Source organism: Sander lucioperca, chromosome 17 (assembly GCF_008315115.2).
Source record: "Sander lucioperca isolate FBNREF2018 chromosome 17, SLUC_FBN_1.2, whole genome shotgun sequence".
Taxonomy (NCBI): Eukaryota; Metazoa; Chordata; class Actinopteri; order Perciformes; family Percidae; genus Sander; species Sander lucioperca.
The window spans coordinates 9506903-9527488 of NC_050189.1; the positions used below are offsets into that span (position 1 = coordinate 9506903).

At 38.2% G+C, this 20586-nt stretch overlaps 3 protein-coding genes across 4 annotated transcripts in view; 1 reads left to right on the forward strand and 2 right to left on the reverse strand.

The window, feature by feature from the left end:
* LOC116053083 (mucin-2-like) overlaps positions 1 to 20586 on the reverse strand; it is a 183976-nt gene that overhangs the window by 31015 nt on the left and 132375 nt on the right. The window lies entirely within an intron of this gene.
* Positions 571 to 3354, reverse strand: LOC116053088 (type-2 ice-structuring protein-like). The gene is made up of 7 exons (XM_031304001.2): positions 3229 to 3354; positions 2999 to 3089; positions 2609 to 2660; positions 2291 to 2399; positions 1691 to 1825; positions 1482 to 1593; positions 571 to 780 (listed from the first exon to the last, which is right to left on the reverse strand). Exons 2-7 carry the CDS (start codon positions 3057 to 3059, stop codon positions 713 to 715), a joined length of 537 nt encoding a protein of 178 aa, XP_031159861.1. The 5' UTR covers positions 3060 to 3089; positions 3229 to 3354; the 3' UTR covers positions 571 to 712.
* Positions 10392 to 19705, forward strand: LOC116053086 (type I phosphatidylinositol 4,5-bisphosphate 4-phosphatase-B-like). The gene is made up of 7 exons (XM_031303999.2): positions 10392 to 10686; positions 12885 to 13066; positions 13543 to 13649; positions 15482 to 15593; positions 15753 to 15805; positions 15897 to 15987; positions 17832 to 19705. Exons 1-7 carry the CDS (start codon positions 10599 to 10601, stop codon positions 17973 to 17975), a joined length of 777 nt encoding a protein of 258 aa, XP_031159859.1. The 5' UTR covers positions 10392 to 10598; the 3' UTR covers positions 17976 to 19705.

Here is a 20586-nt window from a genome sequence, read left to right on the forward strand (position 1 = left end):
AGCCACCCATATCATTAAGGTCTCCTGTTTGGGAACACTTCGGTTTCCCAGTGAAATACGTCAACGGACAAAGACTAGTCGATAAGACGAAAGCAGTCAACACTTTACACTTTGGAAAATATATATATATATATATATATATATATATATATAAAGAAAAATATATATATATATATATATATATATATATATATATATATTTTTTTTTTTTTTTTTTTTTATATATATATATATATATATATATATATATATATATTTTTTTTTTTTTTTAATATGAGCAGGCCTACAAGCTGGGATTGATAATGCTGCACTGTAATCCATAGTTATTTATTTATATTTTTCATTATATTTTATTACATGATATTCTTTTTTTATTTTATATATATTTTATTAAAAAGTGTTTAAAAAGTGTAAAGAAATTGTTAAAAAAAAGTTTATAGTAATAAACAACCTGCAGTTTAATGTTTGCATTTCTTTCCCTTATTGTACCGAAAATGAACCGAACCGTGACTTTAAAACCGAGGTACATACCGAACCGTGATTTTTGCGTACCGTTACACCCCTATTTGGTAGCGTTACAGCGATAGAAAAGATAGAGATATGAAATGAGATATAGAGCCTTTAGGTTATATTTATGAGACTGATGATGCAAAAACGACTGTGTTTGTGCTCTCAACAGGTACTTGATGCCTCTGTGTCAGCCCAGGAATCATCAGATTTTTTTGCTGCAGACAAATGGGTGAAGGTGACTACACTCGCAATCATCCCAGCATTTTTCATCTGCAAAAAACAAACAAAAGAACGTTTCTTGTTCTTCTGAATACAAACATCACTATACAAAGACATACTCTGTCATAATAAAAACAACTGGAGACTGTGTACAAGCTGATGTATGGGTTTGATAACATTTTATTGTAATCGGACCTAACAGGATGTGAGTGTTTCTGTGACTTCTTGTTCACCCTAAAGGCTGCTGGAGACAGCTGTAAACTGTCCGACTTGACAGCGGCTTTTTGTCACCGCCCCCTGCTGCTGCCGCCTGCTCTCGTCCACTTTACAGACAAGGTGCAGTTTATCTCGAACGAGCCTAATGTTATTGATTGAGAAAGCCAGCCTAGTTTTTCATATGTGCTACCCATAGGTGCTGCCTGAGCCAGCACAGACCGCCCAGTGGCTTGTTTGAATTTGGAGGACTAACAACAACAGAGTGGGCCAGCTGACCAATCAGAGCAGACTGGGCTTTACGGGGAGGCGGGCCAAGACCTCAGACATAAGCATGTAAACCTAAACATGTAAACCTATGTCAAGTATACCTCAAGAATATATAGATGACGCTTAAAGGAAGTATAATGGGGGGGGGGTATTTATATTCTGTAATTGCCTCTCAAGGTAATCTTTGAATTGACCAGTGCATGAAAAAATGTTTTGCCTTAAGTGTTAAAACTTTAACCTCTCAATAAATATAATGTAATTTGATTTACCTCCAAAATTCATTTGTAAACAGTGCTGAATGCCATGCATGTTGTCGGGGTGTGTAGGACACCAGTTCTGGTAGATGAAACGTGAACCATCGCTCCACATCCAAGTACCCTCCTAGAGACAAGAGAACAGAATATTACATGAATAAAAAAAGATTTTTTTAATGAAATAACTGTCAGATTGTCAGTACTCATATATAAGAATAGCCTACCTCTTGGGCATCAGAGCCTCCGATCCATGCTTCTTTATACTCATAACTGGATTTCACTATCAGCCTCTGAATCTCATGGTATTCCTGTATGTTATGCACTGATGCAAGGTTCCCACCCTGGGACTGACAGTTTCTCTGATAAACAGACAGACAGACAGACAGACAGACAGACAGGAGTTTAGTGCAACTAACAATGATTTTCATTGTTGAATAATCGATTAGTTGTTTGGACTAAAATGTCAGAAAATGGTAAAAAATGTCGATCAGTGTTTTCCAAATCCCAAGATGACGTCTTCAAATGTCTTGTTTTGTCCACAACTCAAAGATATTCAGTTTACTCTCACAGAAGAGTGAAGAAACTAGAAAACAGTCACATTAAAGAGGCTGGAATCAAAGAACTTTGACATTTTTTCTATTAAAATAACTCAGTTGATTAATCGATTAATCTCTGCAGCTATAGTGGAGTTGCCATGACACTAATAAATAGAAAGGTTGAAAGACAACAAGTCAGAAGAAGACGCCAGTTAACCAAGAGTGCAAGTCAACACAAACAAAATAAAGTTTACATAGAAGCAGTGAATCAAAAATCATCTTGATTACCTCAGCTTTAGCCCAGGTCATGGCTGTTGGAACGTAGAGGAAACAGCGACCTTTGTAGCCAGTCCAACCTCTGGGACAAAATAAAGACCGCTCGACGATGTGACTTTTCAAAAAAAACAAATTTAGAAAATAACTGAACACAAGAGGCAACAACAAAAATTTTTTTCATTTTCACAGAAACAGTTGCAGCTGTAAATGATGTCAATGATAGAGGCCAAAACCGTTAAAGTTTCAGCTGTAAAAGGTGAAAGACCCAAACACTTTGCAGAGCTGATCATAAGAATGCATTTCTGTAAAATCTGAACAAATACCAACTCACCTTCCTGAACGAGTGGTCCTGTCTTCTTACCCGGCTCTGCTTCTGGAACAGCTGGAGGTTTGACACATAACTAAGTGACTGAACTCTATGTGCTCCCTATTCTTTACAGTGAAGGAGGACAAGACTGTTTACTTCCAGTCCTAAAGTAATTCCTCTTATGGTCAATTTGATGAAAATCTCTCCAATGTCCAGCCAGAATAAAAGAGGAGGCGGCATCGGCCTCTTTTTCAGGAAATATTGATAGTAATGATGAATAAAAGAAGAAACAGAGCAGGAGGAACGCTGCATGGATGTCAGTAAATAACAGGACATATTTAGAGAAGACTAACTAAATAAGTGACAAAGCATGTGGACAGTTTCTGGTCTTACAAACCACAGTTAATACTCACCAGCAGCTCTGGTCAGAGCCATCATGGCACAGACCAGTAGAGACACAATCAGCACCTTCATGGTTGAGATGATGCAAATGGTAAAAATGATCTTCAACAAAGAGAAACAGATGTGTTAGTGATATTTCTGAAGAGAGCCCCTTCGAGTACAGGACAAGAGGAAGTAGAGATGATAATAGGAGACAACAGAGCATAAGAAACAAGGTAGTGAGAAAAGAGATGAAGCTAACCTTCTGCAGGATTATCTTCTTTCTTCTCAGTGTCAGCTTCAGTGTTCCTGTGTGGAGGTGATGAACAAGAGAAACACCAGCTCTTATATACAGTGAATTATCTATCTATATTTGCTTTGAACAAATATCTACACCTAGTCCACCTCAGTGTATGGTGGGCTATAAAAATGAATTACTTTTGACTTATCCTCTTGAACAGGATCTTCCCTATGAAGAATGACATGTCACCTAGACCTGAACAACTGAAGGAGAAACTGTTTAGACATTAGATGGATGGAGAAGATGAAATATTAAATGATTATATTAAATAATAAAGTCAAACCTTTTCTGAAAAGGCGGAAAAAAGGGCACTGCTGCATGCAGGGGGGGGGGGGGGCAGAAAGTTGTGATCAATTTATGATGAAGCAGTTCCAAACCTTGGCTAAGATTCTATAATGGGACTCAGATTTAAAGTATAACTGCTACAACTTTATAAAAAAAAAACATATAGGGAACTTTTCACTATTTAACATATTAGTGGCATTTTCTCCACCGGAACTGCATCCTAAAAGGCGTTTCATCACTTTTCTCCACGCTCAATGATGATGATTAGTAAGTGTCAGAAAATGTCAGGCTGTGTCCGCAATCACCCTTTACTCATTCACTATATAGTGAACTCTCATGTGCAGTAAATTCTGATTCCAGACACTTTCTGATCATCATCATTTCGCATCATCACTGACATCATATAAAGCTGCACTTGACCGTCAGCATGTGTGATATTGTTTGCCAGTTAGACAACGTGTGGGGGTTTCTTTGCAACTTTTGTCTTGCTTGTCCACGTTCGGCGCACCTGTCTCACGTTGTAGATGTGCAGACTATTTTTCTGTGCTGTGTCGTAGTTAGTAGCTAACAGAGTTATATCATGGCTCAGAGGTGTGTTTTTGGATTTCAGTGAGCTTAAACTTCACCATCTCCAGAGAGAGTTGGGTTGAGGTCCAGAGCAGTCAACAATAGACTCATCTAAAAATCAGGTGGCATCAGGTCCAAAAAGACAAGTATTTCAAAACCTGGGAACTAAAACTTTCTCCAGACCACTAGTGTTATGTAGGGATTTGTCTTTTGTGTGTGTGTGTGTGTGTGTGTGTGTGTGTGTGTGTGTGTGTGTGTGTGTGTGTGTGTGTGTGTGTGTTCAGCTACCTGGATAAAGGGGAGGAGACCCCGCCACTTTGGCCTGCCACTACTCTCAATGCCTTTGTTGTTCTGGCTGCCAGCAGACGGTGCTGTCCAGAGCATGTGTGAGTAGGTTTTACTCCTTTTTCCTCAAAAGGAGGGTGTGTATCATGTGCTTGGGCTTTGTTAGTAGATTAGATTTTGGTTCTGTCATTTAATAACGCTGTTGTTCTGTTTCATTGTATATCGGCCTCTGCCTGAGACTGCAGCAAGCTCGCCTTTACTTGTTGGCGTTCTCCACTGCTGTGTTACAAGCGCCTCCCATCCTTCCTTCAGTTATTTTTTACATCAGTGGTTACTCTCTGATTTATCGGGTCGTAACAACTAGTGAGAAAAACTTGTTTTTGTAGGTTTGATGGACTGACCTTTTAGCCCCCAAGTCCCAAGTGGAGCTGCTGCCAGGTGCAAATATTGTAGCTGTATTCATGTGAAGCAGGGCGTTACCGTGGGTAAATACAGGTTAAAAACCAATCGCCATGACTGGTATCGTTACATCTAAGGACCTTGTCTGGAGATTCCATGGAACTGGGAACAGAGCCAAAACAATCAAAAGAGATACTTGTAAAGAAGAAATGTTGTAAACTCAAGGTAATTATTAACATTATCAACAGTCACACCCCCCAGTGATGATGCACGGCCACCTTTACTTTTTGGGTAAAAGCATTTTTCACCAAGGATTTTAGTGAGAGTAATAATAGTGCTAAGCTAATCAGTATTAAGGCTAGGTTTTTACAATAATCATGGAGTAATATCAGTGTAACACAGGCAAGGAAAATCAAAAATACAACTTATTGCTAAAAGTAATGCTGAAATTCTTTCCTGACCAAATTCTTATCTTAAAAACATTCAGTGTTTTTACCAAGATATAACCTTGGTACATTAATTACATTATTTACTATACTTACTTACTTATTCACACAGCATTGTGGCATTATTATCAAAACAAAAAGGATTCTGACACACTGTTGCAAACAGGAAGGTCCATGATGGTTGATGCATCATTAACGGCATATCTTTGTGATAGAAACTTCCACTTATTACTTAAAAAGTGTGCACAATGCTATTTGATGCTGTTAGAGTCAGAGTTATTTGAAATGTAAGAAGTTTTAAAACAAACTATTAGATTTAACACAGACTCACAGACCAGCTGGTTTAGATACTTGAGCGTTTTAATTATTTTCATAACTCGTTCAGTCTGCTCTTAGGCCTAAGAGACAATCCAGCTCCTGTATGTCACTTGTCTCTTCAATCCTTTGGTAGCGTTACAGTGATAGAAAAGATGAGATATAGAGCCTTTAGGTTATATATTTTATATGAGACTGACGACACAAAAACCTTATTTGTTCTGTGCTCTCGACAGGTACTTGATGCCTCTGCGTCAGCCCAGGAATCATCAGATTTTCTTGCTGCAGACAAATGGGCGAAGGACATAATACTGGGTATCATCCCTGCATTTTCCTTCTGTAAAAACAGACACACAGGTGCGCTTCTTCTTGTTCTGAATACAAACTCCCCTGTCTATCTTAAAACTAACACAAAAAAGGACGTAATAGCCTAAAAGCTTTCACAAAAATTTGGAATCAGGGCCAGGATGTTGACCAACAACACATACAGAAAACTGTCCAAAATGGTAAACTTAATAAATAAAAAACAGGACGAATAATTAACATCTTATAACTCTAAGAAGCTGAGTTTACAACAGACTGTAAACATTTTTTTTATATTAAAAATTCTGTTTTTACAGTCTATGATTTGAACCCGCCCCTCCCAAACAAGCATGCTCATTGGTCGAGTGCCCATCACACACATACAGTCGAGTCAACAACTGTTGAGTCAGAGTCAAGTCTCGAGTCCCCAGTTTTTGAGTCCGAGTCACCAAGGAAAAGTCTGAGTTGAGTCAGAGTCACCATTACCTGAGTTCAAGTCCGAGTCCAAGTCCTGTCACTTTTATTGGGTGCAGCCGTGACAAATCTCTGTTGAGGTTTGACATTGTCCCAGTCTTCACCTCAATTGTGCGTTCACAAATGGAACATTTAGTGGTGCTCTTTCTAGCTGTGGATGTATTATCCGTGAAGGCGAACTTCACAACCTGGAGTGCATCCCTTTGCATCTGCCCTGCATGAAATAGTTACAGACTAAAAATATACTGTATATCAATATCTTATATCACATTTTTATTATGTGCCCGGAGGTAAAATGGTTGCCCCACAAACACAAGGTTGGCGGATCAATCCCAGGTCGTCCAGCCACATGTCAAAGTGTCCCTGAGCAAGACACAAACTCCAAATTGCTCCGTGGACATATATATATATATATATATATATATATATATATATATATATATGGGTGATTCTCCAACTACAGGCACTTTTGTGTCCTTGGCCTTTTTTTTGTAAATAAATAAACAAACAAATGCATAATACATTGTCATTATGAAGTTCATGCTCTAACATCCTAGTTACCACCAAATCTTGCCCCTGTTTTCTTTTAAAAATGCTTTTGCAAGGCTGTTTATTAGCAGATTTTTCAGTTTTATGCTTGTCCCCAACCCAGACTGGCCCTCTTTGAATGTTAAAAAATTATATTAAAGGATCGATTTAAAAATTTGTTTTAATATGTTTGTCTTAAGGACAAATAAAATAATATCATACCATCGAAATTCCATATGCATATCACAATTTTAAACTATTTCTGGAATAAAATAAGTCTGTCCCCAGGTTTTCCGTCATTTCCACCTCCCTCAACAAAATCCATCTTAATAGATCCACCTTAAATATTTTATTTACTTGGTAACCATGGAAATAATTGTGAAAAAAAAGTGTTAGTTGAAGATGAAACTTCAGGCACATGTGCTCTTCAGCACAAGAAAATAAATCAAGGTAACTCAAGCTTTTATACAGAGTATTTTTATTCAGCGTCATTTCCACCTTGGCTGTAGTTTGGCTGAATTATGTACAACAAATATGAAAATAATGTATTTATGTTTATTACGAGTAAACAACATGCTAAGTGCAAAACTAGCTAAGCCTGACATGAGGGTGTGCTAATATTGCAGAAAAACTGCTAAAATGTCATTTCCACCTCCGTCATTTCCACCTCTGAGAAATTACAGGCGTAGCTTTGGACATGATATATTGCCATTTTTGTGCGCTATTTGCATGTTCTTCTGACATATTTGTGCTTTTGGACTGAGAACTTTATATATCACCATTCCAGTACACTCCATATTTATTTTTATTTATCTATATTTATATTTAAGATGCCGAAGTCGATGGCCAAGAAGTCACAGGAATACAGGAACAGAATAAAAGCCGATCCAATTAAATATCAACAGAAACTAGAAAAGGACAGAGAAAGATATCTCAGGAAAAAAGAAAGAGGAATAGTGAAATCAATCTTAGAGGTCTCCAGTAAGGAGAAGGAAAGAAAAAGAAAACAGTGGAAGATCAATCAGCGAAACCGGCGACATTGTATAGCCACTGCAAACGCTGTGTTGGCCACCAAACCCCCCCCAGACGATCCCCCCATAGTGGGAAGATCTCCATCCAGGGGTAGGAAGAAAGTGAGGAGAGATAGATCAAAGCTTTTCAGAGATTTACAGCTTTTTTGAATGAGATGAATGTTTTGAGGTTCATATAATTTGTAATTATTTTTAAAACTAAAAACATTATCTTTAAACTGGGTATATTATTCAACTCATATATGTTAAATAATAAAATACATGGTTTTAAAATATTTTGGACTGGCAATTTAAGTAAAAATGAACAGAAACAATCTTTCCACCATAAACCGTCATTTCCACCACTTTCCACCACTACACAGTTTTTAAGAAAAAAAATAAGAATAACCAATGATGTGGATCTAAATGTATTTTAAATCAAGTATTGATAGTTCATCACTTAAAATATATGTGTGAGTGACTTAAAAATAAACATAGACCTGAGCAAAAATGAAATGCTGTAGGCAAAAATTCCAACTTGTGGCAACTCGTGGCATTTAGCAACTTTAAATAAAAATTTATTAAGTTCATGAAGTATTAAGATTTATTTTGTTACATGATTAGGTAGCCACTGATGTTATTGACTGATACATCATCTTATATAATCAGTTTTACAATATTATATTGTAATAAAATACATAAATTGAAAAGTGGTGGAAATGACATCTTTGAAAGCGCTCTTCAGAAAAACTGTTAAAAATAATAATATTCCATGGAATTCTAAAATTGCCCACTGTCATATTGTGTTAGAAGACAAATGAATGAAGCTAGGAAGATTGTTTTAAGGGTGTTTTAAGAGAGTGAAATTTCCATAAGCTCACAGTGCCAAAAGTGCTCCTAGTTGGAGAATCACACATATATATATATATATATATATATATATATAAATATATATATATATATATATATATATATATATACATATACATGTATAGCTGTCCACTGCTCCTAATACTTACGATAGGTTAAATGCAGTAATAGAATTTCACTACATTGTACTGTGTGTATGTGACGATTAAGGAATAAAGTTTGTTTGTTGTTGTTTTGTAAAAGGAGTCAGAAAATTCATCCAACTTTCTAGACCTATTTCATGAATACCCGAGTCCGATTTCATAAAACCTCGAGTCCAAGTCATCAATGCAGAGAAAAAGGACATGATGGAAGAAATGAAACGATTTGGGATAGGAGCAGGAGTAAAGAACAGACTGGAGTGTGGGGAAAGTGGAAAAGGTAGAAGATGATTGGTCACCTTCCAAATGAGAACAGGACTGATGACACTGTAGGAGTTAACTCACTCCAGAAGATGGCAGTGATGTAACATTAAGGATTCAAGGTGCCGTTAAAATCCAAAACAGAATAAAAACGAACTCGGCGGTTTAAAGTAGTGATGGGCGGATCGATCCAAATATCGATAATATCGATACCAACGTTGATATTGATCAATGCCAGTGTAATGACATTGATACTTTAGTTTCAGTTTCTCTCCAGTATGCACCGCTGAGGTTTCATCAAAGAGGCGACCTGGCTGTCTGTCTGTTTAGGTGCCGCTGCTTTCAAGTGCCGCTCCTGTCACAGCGCGGAGCAGGTACAGGTCCCACCTCTTGTGATTTGATGTTGTACCATCACGTGACTTAACAGCACCAGGCAAACAAGCAAGCAAGCAGCCAGGCTTGGTGGCGGCCAGCAGCACACACACATGCAGGATAGAGACAGAGCAGAAGAATGGCAGAGAGGAAGAGGAGCGCTGTGTGTGGCTATATTTTCAGGCCAAAAATGAAACAATGGCAAGCTGTATAATTTGTAAAAAGGCCGTAAGATACAGTGGTAACACAACAAATGTATAAGAATATACAAATTCTGTCCTGGGTTTTAACTTAAAATTCAAAGGAACAATCACAAAACCACTTAAAGGTCATGAAAATTCATTCAGATTTAGCAATTTCATGATGCATCCACCTTAATGATTAAAAAGTATTGGTATCGTATCGGCGATACTGGCCCTGTATTTACTTGGTATTGGATCGATACCAAATTTTGCAGTGTCGCACATCACTAGTTTAAAGTCATGATGTTGCATGCTCCAGTACAGTAGGTGGCGGCATGCACCTAAACGTTGGTTTGTAGCCCGCCAATAAAACTAAAGAAGACTCGCTGATTGGGCGAGTGCGCTGTCCATCAAGGCCGTGACTCAGATTCCCGTCAGGCGTTATTATGGATACCCATAGACTGTAGTGGATACCACGTAACTTCTAGGCAAGTCCCGCCCTACGAAGCAGCTCGATTGGTTGGGGTTAGGCATTGACCTCGAGTGCTTAAGGTTAGGATAGCTGATTGGTCAGGGGATAGGACCTGAACAAATCGGGCTACGTTACCTTGCGTAAGCATGGACGCCTGGCCAATAGTTGTGTGTGAATGCTATTGAAGGGCGGGACTTGCCTAGAAGTTGCGTGGGTTCCATAATAACGCCCCAGTCAGATGTTTTTGTTATTTCGCTTCCGCCTTCAGTGTTCTCGCCGTGTCATGTAGATGTCAAAAACACAAAGTAACTGACAGGCTTTGGGGTTGAAATCTCTACCGAGCGTCTAAGGATTTCCCTCGCCACAGCGCACACACACACATTCTTCTTGAGGGTGTTTTCGAAAAGGATCCGTTGTTAGCGATGGCGGACGGGGAACGGTCGCCGCTACTGTCCGAGCAGTACGACGGGACCAACGGCAGCTTACATGGATATCCGTCAAAACCACAGAGTATGTCAACAGTTACAGACATGTTTATAGGTTTTGTAACAGCAACATTATTTTATTTTGTATTTAAGATGGAGACTGTCGTCAACTTAAACAAATGTTAGCTAGCGTTAGTTTTAGATGGCAGTTTAGCTAACGTTAGCTGTGAATAATGGAACAGTAACAGACACAGGTTTAACTGACGGAAAATTGACTTTGTGTGTTGTTAATAAAGTTTAGCAACGTTTTTTTGCCACAATGTAGTGATACTTATCCTCAAATACACAATAGCAGTGGTGGAAGTAGTATTCAGAACCTTTACTATTATAGAAAAAACACTAATACTTAGGGCTGGGAATCGTTGACAAAATGTTGCTTGTATTCTACTCATAATCTCTGCATTATCTCTTCCCTCTTTTTTTCCCGTGTCTTAACTGTACTCTTCTTTTTCACACTTCCTTCCCTTCCTGTATGGCACTTTATAATGTTTGGCCTTTGGGTGTGTCACTCACTGATAATGATAACTGTTATAAGTGATGTACAGTATTTTCTGACCAATCCAGTACATGAATTGGTAGATCAGTAGATCAGCTGTAATGAGCTGCTTGTGTTTAGACAACATCTGACATCAGAGAAGTTTGGTTTCCTTTATAATTAACAACTAAATTATAAGAGAATTAAAGAGTCTACAGTCGTGCTAGTGCCTCTGTGAATGACTTGCTCTGTAACTCTCTCTAAAGTCAGAATGCTAAGACAATGCTAACATGCTAATGTTGAGCAGGCAATGTTTACCGTGCTACAATCTGAAGTGTAGCGTGTAAGCATGCGGACATTTGTGAATTGGCACTAAACACAAAGTAAGCCCAAGGCTGAAGGGAATGTCATTAGTTTTGCAGGTAGTTCCCAAAGTATTGGACAAATTAAATTTTTGTAGAAAAACATTTTTATTATAAGTTTGGTAAAGAAAAAACATTGTTTTTTTGATATTGGTACTGAAACTTAGGCCTGTAACAACTACTACATAATTGTCATTTTTTTTTTACATTATCGCGGTTTCTTTGTTTAACTGCAATTAATTGCTAACATTAGCTAAGGTCTTAAAGCGTATGACTGGTAATTGTAATTATATATGTCATTATTGGTCGGACTATATATATTTTTTTATTATTTTCATTGCCATCAGGGCTGGCCCTTGGCCCTATACACGTTCATAGCAACAAAAACGACAAGAGGGGATACAGTTAAAAATGTTTTATGATAATAACGAGGCGTTGTTTACTTCATAGTGTAACCTGTGAAGTATATGATGAGCCCATTATCTGGGTCACATAACAGGGATAGGCCTATATAAAAGACGTATCCTGGAATTCATTCAAAACTAAAAAAAAATTAAAACTAATGAATAAATAAATATTTTTAAATTTGACTGAAAGACAATTATATTGTTAATTACAATTAGGGCTGGGCGATATGGAGAAAATCAGATATCACGATATTTTTGATCAAATACATCAATGTCTATTGCGACGATATTCTAGGTTTGACAGTTGGTGCTTTCACAAAATATTTTTTACAATGAGATTTTAGATAAATAATCATCAATAATGTGGTAAACAGTTTCAAGTGAAATTATAGAGAAAAAAATAAATATCTTTTTTTCCCACACTTTTTTCTTACACCATCTGTCTGTAGATGATGCGGCTTGGACACATCATCAGTGATGAGCCCAACCTATATATACTGACTATGTTTACATGAAGGCACAAAAATAGTGTGATGTTAAAACAAAAACGCAATTCTTCAAATGATATTCCCTCAAAATGTTTCACAACAGATTTTCTGAGGAAATTGAGTTAGTATGTGCTTGTTATTATCAATTTAGACAATGTAATTGAATATCACGATATCTCACATATGATTTCATCACGATATGATTCTATTGAAAGATGATAAATTATCATACTGAATTATTGCCAAGCCCTAATCGCAATTATTTCTGAGAATCTGAGGAGCAGTTAACCATAGTCCTCATAAATCCACCGGAGTTTAGAATTCCAACAGGAAGGCAGCCTGAGTTAACGGAAATCCGCCCGAAAATAAGTGCAAACGGCGGAATTTCTGGCGGCAACGGGGCAATCCCGGAAGTGGAAGGTCAAGGATAAAGACTACACTGACAGTAAACTGTAACTAAACCGTTGCTTCCTGGTTGTCCCTGTCTCCAGGTTTTGCGCCGTTCCCCAGCTCGGTGTCAGCAGGTGAGCCTCCGCCCCCCTACTCGCCGCAGGGCAGCCCGGACAGCAGCAGCGCTCCGGTCATCAGCTGCCGCGTCTGTCAGAGCGCCATATCAGTGGAGGGCAAGGCGCACCAGCATGTGGTGAAGTGCAGCATCTGCAACGAAGCTACGGTGAGTCCTACAGCGTTGGATTCAGACAAAGTAGATAAGTCTTCTTAGGTCGTATCACAGGACTGTGGACCTGTGAATTTTGGCCCCTCAAAACAACAACTGCTCTGGCTCACAGCTCTCTCACAGGGTTGCCCAAGCGTACAATGGTGGAACCAAGAATGATTCCTGTATTTCTAAGCATCGTACTGTAGCGTTGAATGTGTCTTTCATACATTTGTTATGTGCAGTTTTTATTTGCTGCCTCACATTAGTTTTTGCCGCTGCAGCAGTTCCGATTTTACCATAGCAATATGTAACATTCATATCTAATGTTAGAAGCTGAAATATGGCGTTAAATCACAAAAACGTAAGAACAGAATGGAGAGCTTTTAGCTTTTTACCATGTTTTCACACATCTGAAAGCGTCTGAAGGTTTAGAACGACTGCAGTCACAAACCATTAACCATCGCTTCTGCTTTGTGTCTTCATCTCTGTAGCCAATAAAGAACGCTCCTGTCGGAAAGAAGTACGTCCGCTGTCCATGTAACTGTCTCCTGATCTGCAAAGTCACGTCGCAGAGGATCGCCTGTCCGAGACCGTACTGGTGAGACACAGAAACACAGCGTATTATTTTCAGCCAGTTTTGGCTTGGAATCGCACCATCTGTGCAGAAGAAGTCATCCAACAGCCATTCATCAAAATTACTATCATCATCAACCCTTCTTTAGTTCTCAGAGGTTTTTAGCAGGTGCTGTTGTTTTGACATCATTCTACTTGTGCAGCTGGTCTGAGAAATTCTTTTGATTGTTTTTTTTTTTTTTTTTTAAATCTTTATTATTTAAGCTGCGCAGTTTTTTGCTAAAATGAAGACAGACTAAATCTCATTGGAGTAACAGCAAAGGAAAGCTGTCCTCCACACATGAGTTTAAAATGACAATCTTGTGGACGCCCGGGAAGCTCAGTTGGTTTATTCCTCGACGCAGAGGCCCAGGGTTCGAATTCGACCTACGGCAGGTTTCCTGCATGTCTTCCCCCTCTCTCTCTCTCTCTCTCACTCTCTCTCTCTCTCTCTCCCCTTTCATGCTGTCCTGGTGATGAAATGCCCCCCCCCCGTGGTTTGAAATTGGCATAATAAATTGTGTGTTCAAAAACAAATCTGACGGACCAACGTTGGATCATTTTTTCCGTGTCTCGTCGACTCCTGGTATAAATCATCACAGATCAGCTGGGTATTGTATACCCTGGCTTTAAAAGTCTTAAAAATTCAGACTATTGTTTTACAATTTACTGGTGAAGATGTCGGTACCGATCCACGGACAATATATTCTTTCAAAACCTTACTTAAACCTACATTGTGTAATGTTTTGAGTTGATTCTTAGCAAAAACCCCTTTGTTCTTTCACAAATATGTGCTCATTCATGTGTAATTACTTCCATCAACTAATCAAAGTACTCTCATACGCATAGAATCTGCCATTTAGAATCATTCAGAATACATACAGGCGAGTCACTCAAATAACGGCCACCATGTAGCGCCTTCATCTTTAAAATATCTTAGCCAAAGAGGGACATACCTCCGCATTTCGCACTTTTAGACTAATAAATAACTAATAAAATAATAAAAAGTTAATATTGGAGTGGCTAGAACAGCTGCGTGTAAACGATGGAGATACTAAGAGCTAATTTGGGGTTTGGCCACCGTAGCAGTTGAAACGCACTCGGAATGGGAGGGGCTAGAAAGTAATATTCATTAGGTTGTTTCACCGCTAGATGGGAGAAATTCTTACACAATGACTTTATTTTGCTCATGGGTTTCATTCACTTTCTGTAATAAAAAATTTAAAAGCAAAAATTCTATCAGGTAGGGGGACCCTGGGACAAAGTCCGTGGTCTAATTTGTGTCAGTTTAGGGGCCCCTGATGTGAAGAAGTTTGAGAACCACTGGTTTAAAGTAATTGGTTACTGTGGCCAAAAACCAAAGAAAAATACGATGACTACAGACGATGAAACAAACAAAAACAAGTAAAAGTTATATTCAAAAACACAACTGCATATCCCACTTATTGGCATAGGTGCTGCCAAAGAGAAAGAGTTTTTTCTTCTTCTTTTTTTTCGAGATTGTAACTTTAAAAAAAAGAAATTGAGGATTGAAACCCAGACCCAGCAAGACAGGATATCACACGCAGCTGATGTGAAAGTGGTCAATTGTGACATTCTCCATAGGTGCCATCAAAGAGAACAAAACAAGTTTTTACCGAGAATGTAAGTTTAAAAAAAGGTATTGAGGATCAGTACCCAGCCCCAGTGAAAAGGGAAATCATGCCACACTTAATCTTGTATCTTATACAGTGGATTTGGAAGTGGTCAATTGTGACATTCAAGTGTAAGCAACGCCAGCTTAAAAATTCTTGTCTTCCTTCTTTTTTTTTCTGCCAGTAAACGTGTCATCAACCTGGGACCAGTTCACATCGGCAGGGAGAGTCCTGAACCGCAGCGTCAGCCCGTTGGCATCCGGATCATCTGTGGACACTGCTCTAATACATTCCTGGTAGGACACACACACACACACACACACACACACACACACACACACACACACACACACACACACACACACACACACACACACGGATGACAACTTCCGGTGCAAATTTCACTTCTTTATTATTTTGTTTTACTGATGTTTCACTTCCTGTTTCTCTTGCAGTGGACAGAGTTTTCAGACCGGACCTTGGCCCGATGTCCGCACTGCCGAAAAGTGTAAGTGCCTCAAAAATTCCCTCAAAATGGCCCCACAAACATTTAGTTTTTCCTTTAACTATTAAATATATTTCCCGATTTTTATTTCCAGCTCTTCTATTGGTCGGCGGTACCCCAGGAAGAGGAGCCTACTGTGCTTCATGCTGTTCGTTGTCCTCGTCGCCTCCACTGCAGGACTTGTGGTGTGTGTGTGTGTGTGTGTGTCTGTCTGTCTGTCTGTCTGTGTCTGTGTCTGTGTGTCTGTCTGTCTGTCTGTCTGTCTGTCTGTCTGTCTGTCTGTCTGTGTGTGTGTGTCTGTGTCTGTGTCTGTGTCTGTCTCTGTTAATAATAGACTGATTTTATCGGCCGGCCGATATTTGCATTTTTACGTGTATCGTAAGCGATACCAATAAGCGGCTGCTGCGTTCGCTGATAGTTTTTTCCCGGCATTATTTACAGACAGGCGTCCACAGGCAGCTCTGTGTTGCTGGAGACGCTGCAGTTCACGTGCAGACCATGCACTGTCCCTCCCCCACTAGCAGAGTGCTGGTGCATGGCAGTCTTAAATTACAAATCAAGCACTTTATTTCAATGGCTACTTTTCAGGTTTATTGTTTTCTTAAATTATTTAAACGTGTTGACGAAGGACATTTTGTGATGACCTGATTATGATCTGTCTTATAATATGTCAGCAAGCAATGCATCATCAAGGCTGTGTTGTAGATGTTGATGAAAGCCTTTTACCCTTGCACAGTTAACCATATTATGCAGTGCACCCATCCATATGATGCACATTGCACACATAATTTGGGTGATATGAATGTAAGATGATTGCAGAAGTGACACTGATCTGTGTTTTTGTTTATTATTTTGAAAAAAGGCAGAGCAGATTCCCGAAAACAAATCCAGTGTGGCAGGGTTTACATTTTTATGATTTAAATTGAGCGAGCAAAAGCAGTATCGGCTCCAAATATAGGCTGAAGAAAATCGGCAGCCCATATCGGTCATCGGCTAATGCTGATGGAAAAAAAATCAGTATCGGCACTAAAAAAATCCATATCGGTCAATCCCTACTCTGTGTGTCTGTGTTTGCCTGTGTCTGTCTGCCTGTCTGTGTGTGTGGTAGGGTTTACTGAAACGCTGTGCCAATAGGGCAACGGTTCCGACGTAAGCGGTAGTAACGAGACCGAATAAGAACGAAAATTTTGGTGCCTCATTTCGGTGCCTGACTTTTTTTTTCAGAAGCATCGCTGCACGGGACGCTAAGTTACCGTTAGCTAGTAGCTGGATTAAACACAATGGTTAAAATGCTGACAGCTTACGTTAAGCGGTGTAAAGTGTGACTGTATTTCCCCGTAGAGGATTCCAACACTGGGACGTAACAGTCTGACTGCAGCTGCCGTTGTCGGAAAAACAACACAGACGATGCGTTTACTTGAAACTCGTCGGCCTTGTGGTGCATTCAAAGTTATTGGAAAATACCCTTTTCCCATCTGGTGCTTGTTTTTGTCGTTTACCAGAAATTTACTGGTGAAATAAGTAATTGTTATAAGTTATTGTCATTACATTATTAATCAATCATTTAATGTTGACCATATGGCCTTAGCAATAAACAAGCCGTTCTTTAATGTCGCCAACTGTCGTTTTGTGCTCCTTTTTTTTTATATTTTATATTATATACATTATAAATCTATTTTATATATTTCAGTTCAGGCACCGTTTTAAAAGTATCGTTCAAAACACCATCAAAAGACCCAAATGATACCCAACCCTAGTGTGTGGATAGGTAGAAGATAGTCTCTGCTTTGACTGCTTTTAACCTTTTTGTCTTATGAGTCGTCCAAATGGAGCTGTGTCCACTTTTGACCCCTGACCCCATGAAAAATATGAGAAGATTTTTCCTTCTCATATTGTTACATTTGATTTAAGTTTTAGAGGCCTAAAGAGGTGAACATATTTCACAGGAAAACAACTGTTAAAAAAGAGGTTGAAGTCACAATATAAAAATATAGTTTTTGTGTAATAACTAATCTGTCTCTGTGTTCAGGTTGGTACATGGGAGAGCGCCCAGGACTCTAAAGGGATCTACGTGTCGTGGGTGCTGCTGATCGTGCTCGCTCTGTTCACAATGGCAAGAACCATCTACTGGAGGTGTCTGAAAATCAGCGACCCCATATCCAACATCGCGTAGAGAGAGAGAGAGAGAGAGAGAGAGAGAGAGAGAGAGAGAGAGAGAGAATAAAGGGAAGAATGGAAAGAGTAAAGCAGGGGAGTCTCATTTCAAAAATCACAGAGGAAAAGAGAGGAAGGAAACAAAACATAAACAGTTGAGACAATTGAAAAAAATCCAACTCCACGTTCATGCCGGATTGGATTTACCACAAAGATGAGCTGTCAATTGTCCAAAAAAAAAATGTCAGTACGGAATGAAGATTTTTCTATTCACCATCACAAATTGGGGATGGTTGGAGACAAAAAGAGGGTAGTTCCCGATAAAGATGACATGAAAGAAATGTGTTTAAATGATTTGGTTTTGGCCCAGTAGTGTTCTTCTATGTCCAGAAAAATTGGATTCAGGTAAATGTAATTATCAGTGGAGCTCTGATTCGTATGGACAGATTGAGGGAGGGAGGCAGTGAAGGAGGTGTTTTAGTTAACTTATATAACCATACCAAATGGTGGGGGAAATCAATAATTGATCCTAATCAAGCTAAGCACATTGGAGTAAAGGAATAAGATGTGTGTATTTTTGTCATCCTTTTGCTATTCTCTCTACTAGAAAAGAACTAGAACATTAAATAAATGACACTCCCCTTTTTAGTGGAATATTTTGATGTTTTGGGGAACACATATTTGCTTTCTTGACGACCATTAGATTGAGAAAGATCAGAGAAGGTAGATAGCACTCTCACATCGGTACGGATAGCTTAGCATAAAAACTGGAGACGGCAAACTAATTAAAAGAATAGATCTCATTTGTACACTGAAGTGTAAAAAGACTTTTACGTGGTGTTTTGTGTGGGACTATTTCTTGCCCAAGAGTTTTTTTTTAAAACTTTTTTATAAAAAGCTAGGCTAGCAGTTTCCAGTCTTTATGCTAAGCTACGCCAACCAGCTGCTGGCTGTACATTCGTATTTAATACACAGACATGAGACATATCGTTATTCTCATCTTACTCTTGGCAAAAGAGTATTTTACAAATACAAATAAGTGTATTTTACAAAACGTTGAAATATTCTTTTCATCTCTAAAGTTACAGTGCACATATAATTTAACTACAATTCATCCAAGGAACCACGTTTGCATTTTGTTTTGGGGCATTGATAACAACAAGATAACATGCATAACACGATGAGGGAAATGTAATTAATAGAGGATGTATATGAGGAAATGTATAAATCAATAAGCAGGCATTAAATCAGAGTAAGTTCATTCATTTTCTTTTAAGTTTTTCCAAGTCATTCTAGTAAGCATGTCAGCGTTCAGATCATCTCACACAGGGATTTTTGGGCATTTGATTAAATTCACTAAGGTTTTGTCTTCGTTTAAAGATGATTCATATCAAAGAAACGTACACGATGATAACGTGTCCTGAGCAGATTCTCTAAACTGGACTGGTAATGAGTGCAAATATCACAACATGTAAGATTTCAGAAGTAAACTTGTCATATTCTGCTGAAAAGCTTTTTTTTTTTTAACTAAAGCTACAAAAGTGCAGTTTTACCTGTTTGAGTCACTGATAGAAATCATTGAAGCACAGACAGGGAATGATTTCTTTATTGATCTTCTCTCTTTAATTCACATCTGTGTGGAAGCCCTGAGAGGCAAGTGAGAAAAATTCTGGATCTGGTGATCCATTTTCTAAGTCTGAAGTCTAAATAGTTTTCTCTCCTGTGTTCATGACCTACAACCCGGCAAAATATATATATATATATTTTTTTTTTGGCCAGTACAATCTTTACTTAAAAAATTGTCTTTAAAAAATGTCACAATTTTTTAGAATTTTTTTCCCCCAGTATTACCCTGTGTTCTCAATAGGTCTAAAAGCATTTAATTAGATTTTCTCCAAGCACTCTAAATGCAAAGTACAGATATTGTGTGTTATCATGTTATGTAACATTAAATACATGTCTTTCATATGGCTAGAACGTATGTTAATTGGCGCTAATCTGCCGTTTTCGTGCTATATATATATATAAAAAATGGGGTAGTGGTGCACTTCAGCCTCTAGTGATCAAAATTCGTATTATAGCAACAAACCCGTTTATTTTTCTGACAAAAAAAAGCTCTTGGCGAAGCTTTTTTTTCACCAATGTCACAGACTAAATACATTTTTTAAGGAAGTAATTTGACATGAAATAAATATTTTTTTTTCATTAGTCATAAACACAGGAGAGAAACTATTTAGACAAACTTATGAAATGGATCGCCAGAATTTCTTTTTCTACTTTGTCTCTAAGGGCTTCCGTACGTTGGTCTTATTTGAATCAAACTGACTTCAGCTGACACTAGATAAACCTGTCAGTGACTCTCTGTTTAAGTGTAAATATAATATATTCAGTATGATGTTGATTTTTTTTTGGATTGTACAGAATAATTAGTGCTGTTGCTTCCCCCTTGTGACTGATTAATGTAAGTACCCGCTAACTGTGAAACATGTTGCACTACAATGTACTGATGTACTACTATATGTTTTTGTCAATATTATTCCGGTGGATGGATTATCTTTTTTTTTTGTATATTGTAAAACAAAGTAATACTTTTAAAAAGGTTATCTGACTCAAATGTTTCTTTCTTCTTC